Consider the following 22,469-nt stretch of genomic DNA (forward strand, 5'->3'; position numbering starts at 1 on the left):
GTCGCTTAAGTCGTGTCCGACTCTGTGCGACCCCATAGATGGCAGCCCACCAGGCTCCCCCATCCCTGGGATTCTCCAGGCAAGAACACTGGAGTGGGTTGCCATTTCCTTCTCCAGTGTATGAAAGTGAAAAGTCAAAGTGAAGTTGCTCAGTCGTGTCCGACTCCTAGCGACCCCATGGACTGCAGCCTACCAGGCTCCTCCATCCATGGGATTTTCCAGGCAAGAGTACTGGAGTGGGGGGCCATTGCCTGCTCCGAGAGAAGAGAACAGAATCCCTCTCAGGATTCCAACCTGACCCTAGATTTCTAACCTGGTATTCAATCTGCATTGGGAAATGGGAAAAGTAGTGGGGCAGAAGTAGTCGTGATGCTCCTGAGGCATCCAAATATGTGGCAAACACACGGCACAGAGAGCATGAGGGCACCAAGTGGTCTCCAGTCTTGGCCACTTTGCTGAAATATGGAAACATCTTCGCAGAGGAGCAATACATAGGTTTGCATTTTAGAAAAAGGCACAGAAAAGGAAAAAATCCATTGTAATTTCACTGCTTAAAGAGAACCACCCTACATGTTTAGCTTTACATAGCTCTAGACTTGTGCTTACTTTTTTCCTTTGCTTCAGTATAAAATGTCAAAAACAATCACACAGGGGAAAATGCAGTAAGTTAAAGTGGCTCGTTTTACACTGAAAAAGGCTTATGTGTTCACCATAATCTATGATACAAACAAATTCTTTATGTTACATAGTCAAATATCAAAATACATAAGAAAACTATTAGAAACACAAGAATATGGGGAAATTTTATATTTTAATTAGCAAGGAAAGCATAGAAATTGGCTGTCAGTTGAGGTGGAATAAAAGAGAATTCACCCCATGGAAGACAATAAATTCCAGAGGAATTTTTTTTTAAATTAAGGTAAAATACAAAGGTATAAAAGTAATGGTGATATATCTGGACAGAAACATTTAATATTTTTTCACTTGTCTGCCTTTTATAAACAAGAATATACATATATGTAGCCTGTGGCAAAGATTGGGTAATGCCATTTCCCTGCTCCAAACCCGTCAGAGGTTTCTCATCACACTCAGACAAAGAGCCAAATCTTCACCAGGTGGGAGCCCTGCATGTCAGCCTTGGCTCCCTCTCTGGCCTCATCCCCGTCCCTCCCACCTGATTCTGGGGAGCAGCTGCAGACACACTGGCCTCCATGCTGTTACTCATGCAAACCACTCTCCCCACTTTACACTTTGACTCCTGCAAGTTTTCTCAGCTCATCTGCAGATACTGAGTGGCCAGAGCTCCCTAATTTCATTCAGTTTTCTGCTAAAATGCTGCCTCCTCTGAGCAGCTTACCCTAACATCCTTCATGAAATAGCACATCCCTTTCTCCCCTGGTCCTTTTTTTTTCCTCCTCAAATCACTTATCATTGACTTCCTACTCCTGTTTATTATTCCTATTAACTGTTATTATTCACTGTTTTTATGTCTCTCTCTAGAGCTCCATAGAATGAAAGCTTGAGAAGTGCAAGAACTTTGGATTTTTTAAGTATTAAATTCTCTATGCCTGAAACAGTGACTGCCACATAGCACTTCCACAAATACATGCTGAATGAATGAATGAACAAATTAATGTATAAATGGACTGGCCAGCATAGGAACTAATTTGAGTGACTCTAAAAGTGAATTATGCTTTGATCAAAAGAACTGCCACTGTCCAGATAAATCTTGAATATTCACAGAGTGGATACTATTTGAGGATGCTTAAACTGTTTACAATGGATGTGGGTTTAACCAAGATAATCCCGTCATTGGGATTCCCAGGGTAATATACTCTTTGCAAAATGGATACTGTGTTTGGAGTCATGGATGATGCAACATATCTATACTTCCACAATGTAAGTCAGTCCTTGAGGGATTAATTTGGTAAATGAAAGAGTTTTCTCCAGAGGAAAGAGTAGTTTTAGAAACAACCATACAGAAATATTAAAGGATATAATATCTACTCTTGGATCTGCTCCTTGTATATTCTTACCTGATAATTAATTCATCAAGGTTCTATTTAAAACATTTATGTTACTGCATATTCAGTCACATATTTAGAGGAAGAGCCATTACAAAATTACTTTGCAAAAGTTTGAATAATTTGATGTTTTGAGTTAACTGAGGTGAAATTGTGAAAACAAATATCACTCCCTGCGTACACTAGGCAAAAGTGACTTCACCCATAAGAAGAGTCCAGGTAAAATCCTTAGTACCACTGACTTTGCTCCTCACAGCAGAGGTACAGCAGAGGTCCAAGGCACTGCTCCCCAGGAACAGTAAGATGCAAGTCACATTTGTAATTTAAAACTTTCTAGTAGCCACATTGAAAAAAATTAAAAAGAAAAAAGTTTTATAAATAGCATAGAAAATTTAATCCAATATATCTAAAATATTTCTCAACATGTAATCAACACAAAAGTATTGACAATTAATGGAATAGTTTGCATTCTTTTGTGCTCAGTATTCTAAATCCTGTGCATATTTTATACTTTTACAATACACCTTAAAGAAAGTGAAAGAAAGTGAAGTCGCTCAGTTGTGTCCCCATGGACACCAGGCTCCTCCATCCATGGGATTTTCTAGGCAAGAGTACTAGAGTGGGTTGCCATTTCCTTCTCCAGGGAACTTCCAGACCCAGGGATCAAACCCAGGTCTCCCACATTGTAGATAGACACTTTACTGTCTGAGCCACCAGGGAAGCCATTCAGATGCTAAATTTTGATAGTTACAGTAAATGCAGTCTTAACAACAAAATTTGCTTAATTGAGAAAGAATTTGCACTGTTTCTGTTACTAAATTTAAATTGTTGTTGTTCAGTCACTAAGTCGTGTCTGACTCTTTGCCACCCCATGAACTGCAGCATGCCAGGCTCCTCTGCCCTCCACTGTCTCCTGAAATTTTTGCTCAAACTCATGTCCCTTGAGTCAGTGATGCTATCTAACTTTCTCATCTTCTGCTACTCCCTTCTCTTTTCACCTTCAATCTTTCCCAACATCAGAGGCTCTTCACATTAGGTGGCCAAAGTGTTGGAGCTTCAGCTTCAGCATCAGTCCTTCCAATGGATATTCAGCGTTGATTTCCTATAGGATTGACTGGTTTGATCTCGTTGCAGTCCAAGGGACTCTCAAGAGTATTCTTCAGCACAATTCAAAAGCATCAATTCTTTGGTGCTATACAGTCCAAGGAATTCTCCAGGCCAAAATACTGGAGTGGGTAGCCTTTCCATTCTCCAGGGGATTTTCTCAACCCAGGGATCAAACTGGGGTCTCCTGCATTGCAGGCAGATTCTTTATCAGCTGAGCCACCAGGGAGCCCTATCTTAATATAGGAAGTCTGATACGATATAGCCACAATCTGACTTTTCCATCTTATTTCACTCACCAAACATTTCCAGTAATGAGAAGCAAGCTGATATAGTCATACTTTCTTCCATTTAATATTTACCATGTACCATTCACTGTGCTATGTGATAGGTAAATAAACACAAATAAAGCCAGGTTCCTGCCCTAAATAACTGACAATCAGGGTGCTCTGGTTGGGGAAAAGAGCATATGTTTAAACAACTAATTATAAATTAATTGTTAAAATGGAATTATCATTGAGTGCTACAGGGAAAGGAAGGCAAGAATGATTCTTTTTTTTTTTTTAATGACTAATTCTTAAGGAGGACTGAAGAGTCGGGGAGGGAAGTGGAAAAAGTTTCAGAGAAGAGGGAATATTAGAAAATTTGAAGAATGTGTTTAATTTTGCATATAGCAAAGAGAGGGAAGGGTATTCTAGACTAAGAAAACAACAACATAAATACATAAGTATAAGATAGTATGAATAGTGAGGGAAAAGCAAGTGATTCAGTCAGTAAGGAAAAGAAGGAGAAACAGCATTAAGTTTAAGTATTGGTCCATTTTAAACTTATTATTCACTTATTTGTATACCCATTGTGGTTTCAAAGAAAGAATATTTGAGGTAGTTAAAATGGTGAATACATTTCAGATTACACCCCTCCATGTATGCTTTGCAATAATCAAATTATACTATGTACCATGCTCTTTAAACTCCCTATGAGTGGTTCCTCTATGCCCTAGTTTTATGGGGAAATATTTTAACATTACAAAGAGTATTGATGACCTAAAACAAATAGATCACTGGTTATTTCTCCAGAAAAAAAAAAAAAAAATGAGTTTATTCGGTATCAGCAGAGAATTGCAATTCAGAGTCCACAACCATGGTGAGCCATATGCTAAGTCCCTGCACAGCAAAGGAAGAAGCACTCTTTAATAGAGAGGAAAAGGAAGTAGGGAGGGCCATGGTAAACAAAGAGTCTGTGGCTTTTCACTGGCTGAGTCCTTGATGTTAAAGAAGAGGAGTCTTGGGGACTTCCCTGGTGGCTCAATGGTGAAGAATCCACCTACCAGTGCAGGAGACATGGGTTCAGGCCCAAGTAAGGCAAATAAGCAATTCCAGATTCTCTTTCATGAAAGTGTTTATTGGGTGATGCAGCCTCCGCAGGGGCCCCTGGCCATCTGCTAGCTACCTCCCATGCCTGTCATCCCTGACAATACTGGATCTGCTGCTGCTGCCTGAACCCCTACACTCCAGTGAGGGCTAGTAGTTTGGCAGAGGAACCACGAAAAGCAAAGTGACTACCACCTTCGTGCACCCTCTGGCACAAATGCCTCCCACCGGCAAGATGGAATGAGAACACAGCTGGCCAGGGCATCTAACAGACTACTGGTTTTGGTCATGACAAAGAATGTAGAAGGGCCTATAAAGACTGTCAGCAGATTTGAGTTTTAGAAAGCTCAGGAACAAAGCAAACTAAACAGCATAGTATAGGGGACATGTATAAATTGATGAAAACTATATTCTAAAAAGCAAAGAAAAAATAAGCACATAATTCAGGAGAGCAGTTAACATCAATGAGATGAAAGCCCCTATACCTATTATATGCAGACATTTTTCAAGATTTTGAGGATATAGCAGTGAAGCAAAAAGGCAAAAACAGGGAAAAAATTCCTCTCCTCATGGAACGTACATATTTATTGAACAAACCAATGAATTAGTAATGCTAGGAGTTTTCAAAAAGAAACTAAAAGGTTATCTACACATAAAAATTAATTTTAAGAAGGGAAGAATAAAGCACTAGGTAGTCACTATTTTTCTAATAAGTATTCCCAAAGTTTCATTGATAAGAATTATAACCATAAATCATGGTTTAAAGACAGAGGGACCATTTTTGGTGTTCTATAAAAACCACTATTTCAAATACTAAGTGAAGTCTGTGTTTTCTTCTGTTGATGTAAGAACATCTTATTATAGTGCTACAATTGACTTCCTAATTATTTTAGAGCTAGGTTCCATAGAGACACATACTTAGAAAATGAAAAACCTGTTTCATCTGCTCTTAAGAGTAGTGCATTCTCAAGAACAATATCTCATTTTCTGAACTTGAACATACAAATGATGGGAATATTTATTAATAGACGTTTTGAGGAATCAAACTTCATTTTCCTGGACAAAACTGGAAAAAAAAAACATCCAAATGATTGTATGTATGTCAAAGTCTACCATTTCATTATAAGAATACTAACTGTATTAAAATGCTTTCTGAGGTTACTAATTTAAATTATCTTCCAAAATTACTACAAAACAAAGTTTCTATTTTGCTTTCTAATTACCAGTAACTATTTTTTTGTTATGAAAGTGCTCATTGTTAACTGTTCTAAAATAAATAAAAACACATTTGGATAATGTTCTTTACAGGCAATGAAGAAGGAAAAAATGTATAAAATGACTGAAGATCAGTATAAATCAAATTAATATACATTTCTGATTTTTCAAACAAATGGGGTAAAATGTTGATATTGCATGTACATGACAAGATTTACCGTTAGGAAACAAACAAAATTTTAACTTTAGTGAGATTACATCAACATTAATTATAGGACTAAAGCCACTTCCAAACTTGAACCAGCATCTTACTACCAAGATTACTTAGTGTGCACCCTGAGTCATACATAAATGTGTTTAATAAGAAGAATTAAAATTTAACCAAAAACAACCTTGGAAGGTGGAGTTAATATATAAGAATAATCTTGGAAGGCTGAGTTAATATATTTGCAGTTTTCCTGAGTCTTAAATTCAAAATTCAACTATATATATATATATATACATATATATATGCTCACTATGGATTAAAGTTGAAAGAAAAAATACTGGAAACCTAGTTAACTTTTAATTTCAGACAAATTATAATATTTTCTGTATAAATATATCCCATGCAGTTTTTGTACTTCAAATTAATGCATTCATTGTTCATCTGAGATTCAACTTTAACAGGACAACCTCCATTTTCACTTGCTAAATCGGCAACCCTACAGACAACCGTAAACTAAAAACCTTGGTGCATTTCAAAGCGGTAACACACATGGTTCATTTGAGAAAGATCAGGTGCTAAACCAGTACTCTAAATTCATAGTGTCTCTCCCCGTCACCTCATCCCTAAGCAAAACAAAACCAAAAACGCTTGGGAGCCCTGAAGTGTGACTTAAAACTGACATTTTGATAGAATACGAAAGAGGAAAGAGGCTGGCTGTGTAAAAGGAGTTCCTAAAGTCAGATATTCACATTAAAAAAACAAACAAACAAACAAAAAAAAAAAACAAAAAAAAACGATGGGGAAAAGAACGACGAACTGTGTGGAATGCAGGGCACTTCGGAAGGGGCCCTTGAACCTCTGTGGGGAAAACAGCCCGCAGAGGCGAGGGGACCAGGGAACCCCGCTGACCTGCCATTAGCGCGCGCGCCCCGCAGGGGTCACGACCACCCGGTGAGCCAGGGGCGCTCTTTACAGTTTAACCGCTGGCCGTTTAAGGGCGTGGTGGTGGCGGGGTGTGGGGGTCACATTTGAAAGACCCTAATATGAGAGCGAGAGACAGCCATCATGTTCCCACATCTTCCCACTTTTCTCCAACACGGCTGCTCCAGTCATCTTGGAGCCCTGAAACCCCAGAACCGAAAAAAAGGCGGGAGAAGCCAGGCGCCGCTTACTGGTTTGAGTCATCCTGGAAATGCAGAAGCAGGAGAAGCTGAAGAGCACGACAGCGATGAGCGTGATGAGCAAGTTCACGTGCCTGGTCCTCATGGTGCTGATTCGACGGCGGCGGCCCCCCACACCTTGGCTAGAACAGCAGTGCACACAGCAACCACCCCGCCACCGGCTAAGGATGGGCACGCACTGTGCCTGCCCCCCGGGGCGCGCGCCGCTGCGCCCCTCCCCGGCGTCGCAAGGAACCTAGCTCCCCCAACCCCCACCCACCCACCACACACGCACCCAGCTCCCTTCCCCCAGCAGCAGTTTTGGCCTCCTATCCTGAACCGCTTGCCAGGGCTGCTGATTTTTAAATGAAATAAGCTATGCGAAAGCTCCCACTCCAGGTGAGTGCTTAATAACTTTATTGTCCTGTAAGATGTCGCTTTAGCCAGACTCTGGGCTAAACAGTTTGCATACACGACCTCATTAAGTCGTCACAAAATCTCAGTCTTTTTTTAAAAGTATAAAATGAAAATAACATCATCTTCCTAATATGCTGAGCAACTTGCTTCAAGTTGCACTGCTGGAAGCGGTTCCTTTTTTCTCATACAAAGTACAAACTTTGTACATGGACAAGAATTTCCTAAAGAAAATATGTGTCTTTACTTGGAATTTGCTAGCCTTAAATGGACTTTCCTGGTGACTCAGGTGGTACAGAATCTGCCTGCAATGTGGGAGGCAAGGGTTAGATCCTGGGTTGGGAAGATCACCTGCAGAAGGGCACACCAACCCCCTCCAGTATTCTTGCCTGGAGAATCCCATGGACAGAGGACTGAGCAGCTTAGCACATACACAGCACAGCCTTAAATAGTAACTGTCAAGTGCCCAAGTGACTTGGGAGGCTTAGATTTTTGTGTGGGGAGTGACCAAGACTAGACATTCAGTTTAATCCCCTTACCTTTATTTTAAAATATTTTGGTACCCCGTCCCCCAAAGAAAGGAGCAGGGAGTCAAGTTTTGTGGGGAAAAAACAAAACAAAACAAAAAAGTTGTAAATACAATGAGCAACAGCCCAAGAGAGATTTGCTGGGCTCAGCCAAGTTTAAGGTATCAGCTTCTCAGATTTTTACCCAAAACTGGGAAACACTAGGAGAACATCAGTAGGGTTATACTCTCTGGGCAGGTTAAATGTGGTTTGTTTTTTGGGTTCTCTGCTCTGATCTCTCTTCTTATTTGGGATTCCCTGGCAGTGTCTGGTAGCAATCATTCTACTACTACTTCAAATCAGCACTGCACCACTGATTGGGCTAATTTCTGGCCCCATGACAGGAGAAAGATTAGAACACAAGCCAGCGTGAGGATGCTATTTAAGGTGCGTTTACTCATGAGTGAAAGGCTAGAAGTTGTGGCCTTCAGTTAAGCAGTGATCTACCCAGGTGCCAAAAGAGGAAGCTCAGAGGAATAAATACCTCTACTTTCTTCTCCTCCATCCCTTCAGTCTCTTGCCAGTGCTTCCTACTGGCTAAGTTCTACTGGGAACCAAAAGAAAAGGAACTTCAGCTTGATGTACTATATGCTATATTATATGACCCTTCCTCCCGACATATGAAGCAGGGTGGGAAAGGATATAGAGTAGATTGAAGTGGGAGAACCCACCTATCCAGCACAAAGGAATTTCCAAATCAGTGTTTCATTGTTCTCTTACCTGAGCTCCAGTGTCTCATTAACTGTCTTCTCAGCACTTCTTGGATGTCCCGAAAGATGATGTTCAAACTTCTTCCCCAAGCTAGCTATCTTCCCACAGTCATTTGACTTTTGTCAAGGTCACCATAGTTTTCCTGATCAATTTACTCTTTTTCATTATGCCCCATAATTTATAAATCTTTACAGTCCTCCTTTGAAATGTCTCATCTTCCAGACCTGCACTTCTGTTGCTCTAACACTACCCCAATAGCCATATTCTTATGATGATACTCAGGCTGGCCACGCTGTAGTATCTACACTCTGCAGTCCACTTTTTACTCCAGTAGATTTCCAGTTCTCTAGTGTCAATTGTCTCATTTAAGTAGCTCCATTCTTCCTTAGTGATAAAGTTCAACCCATCAGGCTGTTCTCTGCTTTCTCAAGAGTATTTCCTGATATTCCCTTACATGCCTTAAGGACCTGCCAGACTCAATTCTATCCTGAACATGTCATGTTCACGCTTCTGTTTCTGTGCCTTTTCTCTTGATATTTACCCACAGTCCAGGATGCCCAGTCTCCTCCCTGACCGTTCAACTGCTTTCCACCTCTCAAGGTCTCAAGTTTGCTGTGCTTCATGAATCAAAATGTGACTACAGCAGACCACTTCTCTGAATGCTTTTAGTGTATCAGGTATCTGCCTTTCATTTTGCTATAGGGGCAGAGATCCCCAAGATGAGCCTGAGTTATATCCACGGTTAAGGGAGAAATTTATTTAAAGCAGATTGAATAATTGATGATTTTCCTAAGAAATGTACTTCCAGACATTCATGTCAGTGGTTAAGAAGGTTAATGGTATAGAGAATACTTGTGCATGGACGCCTGGGAAAAGAGGGCTTCCTGCTTCTTTACCATACCATGTAGATGAGCTCTGGGAGAAAAAGAGCTGGCTGTGGGAAGAAGCTGGAGGCCTGTTTCCAAGGAGACCATGGGACTCACAGGAGGAAAAACTGCTTCAGAGACTAATTTCCCCAAATAAACAATAAATATACTGAAACAACCCTGTACACATAAACCTCATGGGTAAGGGTACAATGAGAGCCCAACAAAATTTTGGTAGGCATAGTTACGTTGATAACTTACAAGGCCTTATATATAAAGAAAAACCTCACTGTAAACAGGCCTAATTGAACAAGTCCATTTGCCCAGAAAAAAGTCCTAGAATTATTTTCCATCCTGCTAAACTGAAGGAAAGCGATTTAATAGCCAAGAGTTTCTAATTGTTGAATCTTTCTAAATTTGGCTCTTAACTGCTTCTGAATGTCACTAGATTTTTGTTGGTATTGGAAGGAGCAAATCAGGATATCCAATGGAAAAAGAGCTGGTGCTTTAATTTATCCACATAGTTCATCTCTGTTGGAAAACCCAAGGAGGCCATGATGCTAGGCTCAAAAGGATGACGGATTTATTCAAAACACCCAGGCTCTGTGTGATACAATTGACGTTTGTAGATACACTTTGTATTTGCATCAAGACTCTTAGATCCAAATGGTGAAAAGGCAAGCTTACTGCTTATTTCTGTACATTTTACTATAAATTGTATGCTATTATAATTCAAATATGTATATACAGTCTAAGTCATAAATCCAAACACATTATCTTCATATTCACTATTTATTTACTTCATAGTGATGATTTAAACATATTAACAACCAATTAAAGTACAACCAGCTCCAGGAACACATGAACTTCGAAACCTCTATGGATTAATACAGTAGACGTTTTGTTCTTGTTCAAGTAATGACCAATTGACCAGCAATTTTCTATGTGATCGCTTGGGATTCCAGGCCCTTCCATGGTGTGGCTCCCTTTTCCTCTCAGGTTTTGGAATTCTTTCCATTTCACTGGGGGATTGGGGGCAACTGTGTGGAGAAGAAACTGGGACCAGAATAAACACTTTTATTTTCATTGATACAAAGTTGATGTACAGTATTATATAACTTACAGGTAGTAACCAATGGGTGCATCACCCAGATTCGCTTACTGGTTACTGCCTATAACTCTTTTTAACATGTCCAAACACTGCCTGAGGCAAAGAACTAAGTTCTCCCTCCACCATCTTCTATGCTCTCAATTGGCCCATTGCTTGAACTTACCTTGACATCATCTGACTGTTTTTACTGTCTATAGAACAAATGGTAACTGTTTTTTATATTCTGGTTTGTACTATGCAGGGTCTCTTATGGATAAACCAAGAAAGTTGTCTCATTTTAGTGCAAAGAGTCATGAGGTTTAGACAGTTTGGCCACAGAAGTGAACTTCGAATAGTCCAAAAGCAGAGATGCCGCCTGCTGTGTGTTATAACCCCACAGAGACAGCTCTCAGGACAGGAATTTCATTTTATTGGAGAATTTTGTTGTGCAGCTTCTTGCTGATATCACCCATATTATATCACAGGTAGGTCAGACCTTAATATAATTCGCCACTCTTAAGTTATGGGGACTGTTTATGTGTGCTAAGCTGCTTCGGTAATGTCTAACTCTCAATCCTATGGACTATAGCCCACCAGACTCCTCTGTCCATGGGATTCTCCAGGCAAGAATACTGGAGTGGGATGCTATGCCCTTCTCCAGGGGATCTTCTCAACACAAGGATCAAACCCATGTCTCTTCCATCTCCTGCATTGGCAAGCAGGTTCTTTACCACCAGCGCCATGGGGACTGTTTATACCAGACCACAAACAGCATGCTGGCAAACTGGCTCTCTTAGTGCCATCATCAGGAACTTTTTGAGCCCCAAATCCCAGTGGTCACCACAAGGTGGCAGTATTATATTTAATTCAAAGTTTCCAATTTGAATATATTGTAGCATCAGAAACTTATGTATGAATTATGTAAAATTATGTATGAGTGTGTTAGAACTGAGGGTTGCAGCAGCAGCCTTGGGCCAGTACCTATTATATATTTTTCATAGTTTGTCAAATATTCCTTTAAGGCGTGGTGCCTCCTTTTTATTGATAGAGTCCTCGAGGGGGAGTAATGTATTGTTTATTTATATAACACCTCTAGAGGCCCTAAGTTACCTTTAGAAATTTCACTGATTTAGCTAAGCTCTTAATCTAAACTGGATTGATTCTGTGCATCATATGTACCAGTAACAGCTCTCATATCTCCTGAGTGTCTCCTTCCAGGGTGGGGAATGATCATGATGTATTCAGTATAATGAATTAATTTCATTTTGATAGTGATCATCTCTAAATACAGTCTCACCAAATTTTAGCAGTGAGTTGGAGTCCCCAAGGTCAGATGTCGTTGAAGAAGAACCATAAACATATTATACATTTCTTTTCCTGTACAAGGAAACTGATCTTACTCTGAGAGTGAGATCAAGAAGATACCATAGCTGTGAAGGGAACCCTGCTATACTGTTGATGGGAATGTCAGTTGGTGCACCCACTATGCAAAACAGCCTGGAGGTTCCTAAAAAGACTACCACTCCTGGGCATACATTTGGAAGAATGGAAAACAAAAAGTTACATACACACCAATGTTCATAGCAGCACTATTTATAGCAGCCAACACATGGAAGCAGCCTAATGTCCACTGACAGATGAATGGGTAAAGAAGATGTGGTACATATACACAATGGAATATTACTCAGCCATAAAAAATAACAAACTAATGTCATCCACAAAAACATGGATGGGCCTGGAGATTATCACACTATGTAAAGTGAGTCAGACAAAGACAAATATCACATGATATCACTTATATGTGGAATCTTAAAAAAAAGTATAAATCAACTCACTTGCAAAACAAAAACAGACTCAGATATAGAAAACAAATTTATGGTTACCAAAGGGAAAAGGAGAGTGGTAATAAATTAGGAGTATGTGATTAATAGATACACACCACTAAATATAATAAACAACAAGGATTTACCATCTAGCACATGAAACCATATTCAGTATCTTGTAATAACCTATATGGAAAACAATCTGAAGCTGTATACCTGAAACTAACACAATATTGTAAATCAACTGTAGTCAAATAAATGTTAAAAAAAAGAAGACAGCATAGATGTCACAAAAAATATTGCAGTCAAAGTTTGTTGAACCTCTTATATAGTTTTTTAAAATACTTGGTACAACGGACACTTAATTTAAATCATGGTAACTACCTTGGTTATTTTGATTTTTTAAGATTTTTTAAATGTGGGCCATTTTTAAAGTCTTTATTGAATTTGTTAAAATATTGCTTCTGTTGTTTATGTTCTGGTTTTTTGACCCTGAAAGCTTACGGGATCTTAGCTCCTCGACCAGGAATCAAACCCACGCCCCCTGAATTGGAAAGTGAAGTCTTAACCAATGGATCATCAGGGAAGTCCCAGCTGCTGCTGCTGCTGCTGCTGCTAAGTCGCTTCAGTCATGTCCGACTCTGTGCGACCCCATAGAGGGCAGCCTACCAGGCTCCCCCGTCCCTGGGATTCTCCAGCTCCCTTGTTTAAATCATGATCACTAACAGTTATTTCCAAGGGTCTTTTCTTATGGACCACAGAGGATTAATAAAAAGCATTGGTGGAGATTAGCACTGCTGCTTGCATTATTTTCTAATGAGAGATGAGATTTCCTATGTCTTTCCTGAACCTGACACTGCCTGGTATTAACTACAAACGGAGGTCTGAGCAGTCCTCGGGGCTTTCCTTTTGTATGTTTAATTGAAAACACATAAAAGGGCAAATTTCTGTCTCTTAAAAGACAGAAATGGCTTTAAGCTAGTAGTGACAAGGCACTTCATCACACCTACTCTAATTAGAGATTCGGGCAATGGCAAGCACTGGATAGTTCCTACTTTATTTCTCCAGCTTCAGCCTCACTGTGATTCTGGTGCTGCCTACCGTAACACTTGGGCTTCCCAGGTGGGGCTAGTGGTAAAGAACCTGCCAATGCAGAAGACATAAGAGACATGGGTTCAATCCCTGGGTCAGGAAGATCCCCTGGAGGAGGGCATGGCAACCCACTCCAGTATTCTTGCCTGGAGAATCCCATGGACAGAGGAGCCCGGCGGGCTACAGTCCATGGGGTTGCAAAGAGTCAGACACAACTGATGTGACTGAGCATGTGCGCACACACCATAACATTTTCATTTGTCCCAAATTTCGATTTCGTACCTTAATATTGTCCTTCCATTCTCCTGATGATAATACAATACATTTTGCACCACAGTTAGATGATCCCCCAAAGATTTTCCACTATCCTCTGCCACTCAACATCAACTGTATCATACAATCTTGGACCTCCTACCAGGGGTCAACTGAAGACTTCCTGACCCTCAAGTTAGTTGTGCTTTCCCCCCACAATCCTAATAGATGAAATAAAATAACTTCTCTGTGCTAAACACACCTTATTTCCCTCTTATCTTCAGCATCCTTAGCCCTAAACTCATCTAGGCTGGGATAACTGGAACAGACTTAGGTTAACTTAGGTGAGGTGGACACAGGAGCTAGAGTAGGTTTCCCTGCTCCCAATTATTGTTAATGTGCCACCAAACTCTCTGTAGGGTCCCTGTCAAAATTCTTGCTTCTTTACTCCCCTTCATTCTCACCCTCTGTTTGTTTGGTTTTTGTTTTGTTTTATTTTGGGGTTTTTTTGGATCAAATAAATAGTTCTACCCAATTCAGTGTTTATTTGCTTTGTTCTGGTTACTATCTTTACCCCAGCCCACTACCTTAATTCTGCATAGCTTACATTTTCTTTTCATTGGTAAAGCCCATTACTAGAAGCTGTACACATTTACCTTGTAATTCTGTGTATTGCCTTGGGCTTCCATTAAAAGAATTATATGGGGAATTCACACACAGGGGGTCCCCTAAGCACAGTGTCTAACATAGTTTCAGGGAAGTGCAACACAAATCAGCATAAAACCAATCAAGGTTGTCACTGAACATAACATTTTAAAAAAAATTTTTATTGGAGGATATGGCGACCCACTCCAGTATTCTTGCCTGGAGAATCCCATGAACGGAGGAGCCTGGTGGGCTACAGTCCATGGGGTCGCAAAGAGTCGGACACGACTGAGCGACTTCACTTTCACTTTCAGCTGCTTTACAGTGTTGTGCTAGTTTCTGCTGTACAACATCACATATTAGTCATAACTATGTGTGTGTATATATATGTATCCCTTCCCTCTTGAGCCCCCATCCCACCCCTCTAGGTCATCACAGAGCACCAGGCTGGGCCCCCTGTGTTATACAGTGCCTTCCCTCTAGCTGTCTATTTTATACATGGTAGTGTATATATGTCAATGCTACTTTCTCAGTTCGTCCCACCCTCTCCTTTCCCTGCTGTGTCCCGAGTCCATTTTTTGTGTCTGTGTCTCCATTCCTTCCCTGTAAATAGGTTCATCAGTACTGTTTTTCTAGATTCTACATATAGGCTTTAATATACAAAATTTGTTTTTCTGACTTACTTCACCCTGAATAACAGGCTCTAGGTTCATCCACCTCATTACAATTAACTCAAATTCATTCCTTTTTATGGCTGAGTAACATTCCATTGTGTATATGTACCACAACTTCTTTATCCATTCATCTGTCGATTGTCCTTAACATTTTTAATGCGTCTAAGGAAGTAATCCATTTCACTGTTAGTGGAAGGAGAATATAGTTTTCCTTCTCAGTATAAACTTGCTGCATTCCAGAGTTCACACACTTCAAAAGACTTGATGTTTTATTTGTGTCATCTATGGATCGGGGGCTTCCCTGGTGGCGCTAGTGGTAAAGAACCCACCTGCCAATGCAGGAAACATAAGAGACGTGTGTTCAATCCCTGAGTCAGGAAGATTCCCTGGAGGAGGGCATGGCAACCCACTCCAGTGTTCTTGCCTGGAGAATCCCATGGACAGAGGAGGCTGGAGGGTTGCAGTCCATAGGGTTGCAAAGAGTGGGACACGACTGAAGTGACTTAGCACACACGGATGCACATGAATCAAACTGAAAACCATAACAAATTGTTGATTAACAGTCATACCAAACAACTCTTCCCATTAAGCAGCTTCTAAATCAACAGTGCCTTGGCTGTTTAGTCTGAGAATCCAAGAAAGCAGAGATTCCTCAGTACTACTCAGAAATACAACCAAACTCCATTACACTATAGCCTTTGTTTTCCATGTAGGCATATCTAGTAAGACCTGGTCGAAATTTAGAAGTTAGTTCAGAGACCTAAGTAGGTCCTATCTTTTTGAAGACAGAATTCTAATCTTAGGATTTAACCATCATTTACCAGCCACATAGAAAAAGAAAGCCAAATAGAATAGGAGAGAGAGAAAGCCAGTCTTCCTTGAGGCACAGGACTGGTTTAATGTATCTGCTGCTGCTGCTAAGTCACTTCAGTCGTGTCTGACTCTGTGCGACCCCACAGACGGCAGCCCACCAGGCTCTGCCGTCCCTGGGATTCTCCAGGCAAGAACACTGGAGTGGGTTGCTATTTCCTTCTCCAATGCATGAAAGTGAAAAGTGAAAATGAAGTCACTCAGTCGTGTCCGACTCTTCAAGACCCCATGGACTGCAGCCTACCAGGCTCCTCTGTCCATGGGATTTTCCAGGCAAGAGTACTGGAGTGGGGTGCCATTGCCTTCTCCAATGTATCTGCTGCTGCTGCTGCTGCTAAGTCACTTCAGTCGTGTCCGGCTCTGTACGACCCCATAGACGGCAGCCCACCAGGCTCCTCCATCCATGGGATTTTCCAGGCAAGAGTACTGGAGTGGGTTGCCATTGCCTTCTTACAAGCAAATGAATTTGTGGCAGACAAGGAAATCATATGCACAAGGCGTTATAATGGACAGTGATCCTACTTCCAATAAATCAGTTCAATCAACTTCCTGAGTTCTGACCAAACGGGTGAGCATTCTCCTCTCCCGGAGAAAAACCTGGATAGACATGGGCTAACAGGCAGCATGGAGACAATAAGAACAGTTCCTTTCTTGCCCCTCCCCCACTCAGTGTAGCACCTTGAAAAGGTAAAAGAATTACATAATTGTACTACAGAATTATCTCACTCTCTATTATATGAAGGTATTATGTAATACTAGACCCCTAAAATAGAGTTTGTTTCTAGATCTTAAATTTGCCAGACTAGCTGTGTAACTTTGCCTTTTGAATATTTTTTATGTACAATAAAAAAATATTCATTGAGATGATCTTTAAGTTCCCTTCAAGATCTGAGTCTATTTTTTATCATTATAGTATACGTCCAGATTTCATTGCCAAGTTGGTTGCTTCTATGGGTCAGGGATGAGGACTTACGCACCCTTCACATGTCTACTGTTTTACAATTAGCGCCTTTTTGAAAAATGTGGTTGAGGTGTGGAAGAGTGTGTACCGCTGCTTCAATCTGTGTTAACAATGAGATGGAGGGAGGGAATATTATATATACCTGTCTCTCTCTCTCTCTCTCTCTCTATATATATATGTATACACACACACACACATTTTCATAGAATACCCCTGAAAGTATAAACTGGTTGCTTTTGAGCAAGGGGTTGAGGGGCCAGGAGTTGTGCATGGGTGGGTAAAAGTCATTTTTCAATATAGGTTGTCCTTTGTACTTATATTTTACTCTCCCCCTGGTCTTTCTTCTCCAACCATACTGTCCTTTTGCTAGTCCTCCAACTTACAAAGTATGCTCCTGATTCAAGCCCTTCGCATTTGCTATTCTAGTGTCTAGAATACTCTTCCTCCAGATTCTCTCCCTGTCTTACTTCACTCAGATCACTACTCAAGTGGCACTGTAACACGGAGACTGCCCTGACTATACTGTATGTAAATACACTCCTTCCTTTCCCTAATACCCTTTTACTTTAGTACCACCTGACATACTAAATATTTGCATTTATTTGGTGTATGACTCCCTTTTGGAACACTGCCTGGTGCATAACAGCCAATCAACAGATTACTTGACTTAATGAATACATTGTCTGAGGTTGGGTTTAAAAAAAAATAATCATGTACATAAATTACTTTTTCAAGAAAAAACAAACACCAGTTACGGGATAAATGTCCTATTAATTGACGATTAGATATATATTATGAAAGGACAAGGTCTAAACTTCTTTACTCAGCATACAGGGCTCTCCTTATCTTCCTGCTAGTGGCCATGGGCAAGTCATTCAACATAAATTCCGTTTCCTCATCCATAAAGTGCTAATTACTTCACAGAGTTAAGACTAATGTAGGTGAAAGTGCTTTTGTAACCTTGGCGCTATGAAAGTCACACAAAGCACATCGCTTCTCCAGTGCGCAACTGACCTGAAGTTGAAGGAGAGCGAATTCTTCAGAGCCCCTCCGACAAAGACCTATCTTTGACGCGGGACACGCCGCGAGGTAGCCGTTGTCAGGGCAACTGTCGGGCGTCTCCAGCCTCCGAGCACGCGCGACGGGGCCCCTCGGCGCGTCATTCTTTCAGAGGTCGCGATTGGTGGATTTCGGGCCAATCGGAGAAGCCGGTGGGGCGGGGCGGGGACGAGCAGTGTCCCGGGGAAGGCGTTCCCACCGTCTCTCTCCCCGACTTCCGGGTCGCGGTGCTTGCAGGGAGCGCACGGCTAGTAGCGTCGTTTCCGTTGCCGGCAGTTTGCAGTTGGGGAAACCGAGGCAGCTCCAGCTCCTCCTAGTTCTTCCGCTCCCTTGAGGTGGCTGCTGTTTGTTTTCCTCTCGCCCGGTGCTGCTTGGGTGCGGCTTCGCTGGAGGCGCGCGAGCCCCGTGGCGCCCTGCGGAAAGTCCACTGGGCGTCCGGGCCGGCGGGGCTTTGTGCGAGCCGTTCCCTCCCACTCGCGGGAAGGGCGCGAGCTGGATTCGGCCAGACTCCGGGAGGGGGCCTCGGCGGCGCAGCGACACCCCAAGGGCTGGGGAGCTCTGGCGCCTCGAGGCTGGCGTTCCCTCTGCTTGGCAGTTCGGCTTCTTTTGTTCTGATGAGCGCGGACCAGATGGATTCTTTTTAAAGTCACAGTTCAGCCCGTCTCTGATTGCACAGATTCTGCGCTGACTTGGGATTTCGAATTTGACAATCCCTCGGGAGACTATGTATCGGTGGGAATATTTAAGCCAGGACGGAGATGAGCTTTTTCTTTAGTTTTTAAGTAACTCCTCCTGACTTGCATTTCCCCCACCCCGCTCCATGTTAAGAACCGAAGATTTTTTTTCTTAGGGCATAAAGATTAAGTTTTATCGAGGGTGTAGTTTATCACTCTTTTTAGTATTTCTGCCCTTCACCTGTTGAATGGAAAACCAGCAATTAGCCAGGGTGTGATCTACTCCGTGTTCAACTTTGTGCTTCAATTTGTAAGCTATATGTAGTGTTTTTGTTTGCTGGGATCACCTGACTGGGACACATGTAACTGGGTTATCCACGGGGTTAAGAAGAGTTGTTCCTTATACAAACAATTCTCATGTATACTGTATTTGACTTAATAGTTGCTTAGCTGGGATTCTTTCGTTCTTGGCCTGTTGATCCCTATTCTCAAAGAATAAGAAATTAAATAGTGAACCGAGAGCTTGAATCTAGGTAAATAGTTTGATTTTTACAGTTGTTTAGAAGAGGTAAATAGACCTTTTGACCAGCGTCATTTAATTAATATAAATGGCGTATATTACACCTGCCATTGTTTTCTTAGATGCCTAACACTACTATAAAACAGACATGATGGATTAACAATGTAATTTGGGATTCAATGAGTTGGATAAACTAATTTTTCCCTTTAAAAAAATCCAATTTAGGGTCATTAAACCTGTCATATATTTCCTTCTGCAGGGAAAAAAAATGTTTATTGCTTTGTGGGAGTTCTTCTATGGGCACTTTTTTCGATTTTGGATGAAATGGCTCTTACGACAGATGACTGGAAAATGTGAATTGCAGCGAATTTTTGATACCTATGTAGGGGCACAAAGGACGCACAGGATAGGTAATGTTTTTCAAAAAAGAATGATTAAAAATGAACAAGATTCTGTTTTTCTCAGTACTGATTGTGACAGATGCTCTTGCATATCGTGATCAAATCACTTAATCTGTTTCATGATCTTTGAATCCTTCTCACTCTAAAACTGATTTTATGGAAAAAGAAACAATTATTTAATTCATCAGTGTATTTTAGATTATACTTGCAACCTACTTTCTAGAAAAAAAAAATCTCTCTACTGCTATCACCCCTTTGAAATTTTCACTTAAGTAAAGGGGATCCATTTTTACATTCAGCATCCTTCAGTCTTAATTTCTCAATGCAGTTCATGAAAGAACAATCTGGTAATCCCTGAGAAAGATCATTAGACTGGAAATCTGCTCTGTCACACTGTGTAGCCAATAGCCACATGTGGTTGTTGAACACTTGAAATGTGATTGGTTTGAATTGAGATGTGCAGAGGTATGAAATATATGCTGGATTTCAAAGACTGTGTGAACAAAGAATGTGAAGGTGTCTCACTAATAATTGTTTATATTCATTGTATGTTGAAGTGATAATATTTTGGATCTTTGGGTTAAAATATATTAATGTTACTTTTATCAGTGTCTGTTACTCTTATATGGCTACTAGAAAATGTTAAGATGTAAATGTTAAATGTGAACATACATGGTTCACATTTGGGCTTGCATTATATTTCTGTTGAACAGTGCTGCTCTTTAACCTTCTAAAATTGATCAGCTTTCCATGCTAAATTGAAAATATTACTTTAAATTAGAACACAGATGAGTGAGAAGTGTGACTGAGGTCATTTCTCCTTGACCAGAGTAAGGCAGACCAGGGATGAACTGCACTTCATGCTCATGGTGTTAAATGGGAAAATCATGACTTAACCAAAACCTCTTTTGTGTTGAACAAGTGCGCTTCAACTAAGAAATCCACCCCTGTTAGATGTGAGCAGTGGGTGTTGGTAGCCAAGACAACAGGCAAAGAATGGCAGACGGTCAGGGAGGGAACCTCAGGGCATCTGGATAACTGAAGTTTAATTACTTCCTAAGATTTTTCACAAATTTCTGACTGACTTAAATTCTTGCTTGATCTTAAGAGTTGCCCTTTTGACTACTCTGAAGAGAGCAAAGTACCTCTTGATAAGAAAAAAATGTAAAAATTATTGTATCATCTAGAGCTATTAAAATAATTTGTTATTTTCTCAGTATTTATAATATTTGTTTATAGAGTAATTCACAAACAGTAAGTAATAATATTCTTTTGCTTCTTTTCAGAAAATTCCTTGACATACTCCAAGAATAAGGTAGGATCATATCAAGGTAATAATTCTAGAAAATTAACTTGGAGATACTTTTTCTTTAAAAGAATGTCTTAGTTTTAGAGTTAATTATTTTTAGTGTGCTACTAGAAGAGTCTTTGCTGTAAAGAGTATTGTGTGAAGTTTTCCCACTTAAGAAGTAGTATTCTATTTTTTAAAACACTTTTTTCTCTTTGTGTGTGTGAGGAGCGGGGGAGCGTACAATACTTGTCACAAAGAAGTATTTGAATAATTTGTTCTGTTTTGAGGTTTTGCTTGTTTATTTTACCTCAAAACTTGATAACTTGTGGGAAAGCAAAGTGTTTAGGGGGAAAGCCTTCTCATAGATTGTGTCCTTAGGATAGGTTTGGATAGTTATTTGGGTTTTCAATAGAAAACCTTTTGATCCAAAATAAGCCACTTTTTATTACTCATGCTATTGATTAGTCAGCTACTGCTGTATTGCTGTGGTTTAGTCTCTAAGTTGTGTCCAGCTCTTTGTGACCTCATGGACTGTAGCACACCAGGCTCCTCAGTCTTCCACTATCTCCACAGTTTGCTCAAATTCATGTCCATCAAGTCAGTGATGCTATCCAACCATCATCCTCTGCCACCCACTTCTCATTTTGTCTTCACTCTTTCCCAGCATCAGAGTATTTTCCAGTGAGTTGGCTCTTCGCATCAGGTGGCCAAAGTATTTGAACTTCAGCATCAGTCCTTCCAATGAGTATTCAGGGTTGATTTCCTTTAGGATTAACTGCCTTGATCTCCTTGCATTCCAAGGGACTCTTGTAAGAGTCTTCTGTGTAACAGACTTACAAAATCTCAGTGACATATACCAAAGTTAGTTATTTCTTATTCATATATCTGTGGGCCGACTGGACAGGCTCTTCCTCAAGCTGGTGCCAAGTTCAGGTCTGTTCCAGTTATCTCATTCTGGGATCCAGATTGAAAAGAATCCACATTGATTCATAGTAAATCATTGGAGCTCCAACCACACAAATATATTTCAAGTTTTCTTGTGTCATGTGTCATTAACATGCCTAGAATAAGTTACATGGCCAAGCCCAAGTCAAGGGATGGAGAAATACATTCTGCTCACCATAAACCCATGTTAGACATGTGGGTATATAATTCAGTTACATGGGAATGAAAAATAGGGGCCGATTATTCAATCTAACACATGCTATACTTCCCTAGGGTAGTTCACAGTTTTTTTCCTCTGTATATAGATTAGTTGGTGTGGCAGAGGTAGAGTGTGGGTCATCTAGATTCTTGTTTGAGTAAGATCAGATCAGTTGCTCAGTCGTGTCCGACTCTTTGCAACCCCATGAATCGCAGCACGCCAGGCCTCCCTGTCCATCACCAACTCCCGGAGTTCACTGAGACTCACGTCCATCGAGTCAGTGATGCCATCCAGCCATCTCATCCTTTGTCGTCCCCTTCTCCTCCCGCCCTCAC

At 40.7% G+C, this 22,469-nt stretch overlaps 2 protein-coding genes across 3 annotated transcripts in view; one reads left to right on the forward strand and one right to left on the reverse strand.

Moving 5' to 3' along the window:
- The window catches only part of MGAT4D (MGAT4 family, member D), a 49,984-nt gene extending 42,697 nt beyond the window's left edge, over positions 1–7,287 (reverse strand). Inside the window, exon 1 of the mRNA XM_010830315.1 lies at positions 7,094–7,287. Coding sequence (XP_010828617.1) covers positions 7,094–7,187 — 94 coding nt within the window. The 5' untranslated portion in view covers positions 7,188–7,287. The remainder of the gene's footprint in view (positions 1–7,093) is intronic.
- Positions 7,288–18,320: 11,033 nt separating this feature from the next.
- ELMOD2 (ELMO/CED-12 domain containing 2) overlaps positions 18,321–22,469 on the forward strand; it is a 29,217-nt gene continuing 25,068 nt past the window's right edge. Inside the window, exons 1-3 of one of the 2 annotated variants that reach the window (XM_010830295.1) lie at positions 18,321–18,439; positions 19,558–19,708; positions 20,986–21,014. In XM_010830295.1, the coding sequence (XP_010828597.1) occupies positions 19,567–19,708; positions 20,986–21,014 (171 nt within the window). In that variant the 5' untranslated portion in view covers positions 18,321–18,439; positions 19,558–19,566. Of the gene's footprint in view, positions 18,440–18,510; positions 19,089–19,557; positions 19,709–20,985; positions 21,015–22,469 lie in introns of those variants that run through there. The other variant, XM_010830296.1, reaches the window with a different exon arrangement.

Source organism: Bison bison, unplaced genomic scaffold (assembly GCF_000754665.1).
Source record: "Bison bison bison isolate TAMUID 2011002044 unplaced genomic scaffold, Bison_UMD1.0 scf7180017864517, whole genome shotgun sequence".
Taxonomy (NCBI): domain Eukaryota; kingdom Metazoa; phylum Chordata; class Mammalia; order Artiodactyla; family Bovidae; genus Bison; species Bison bison.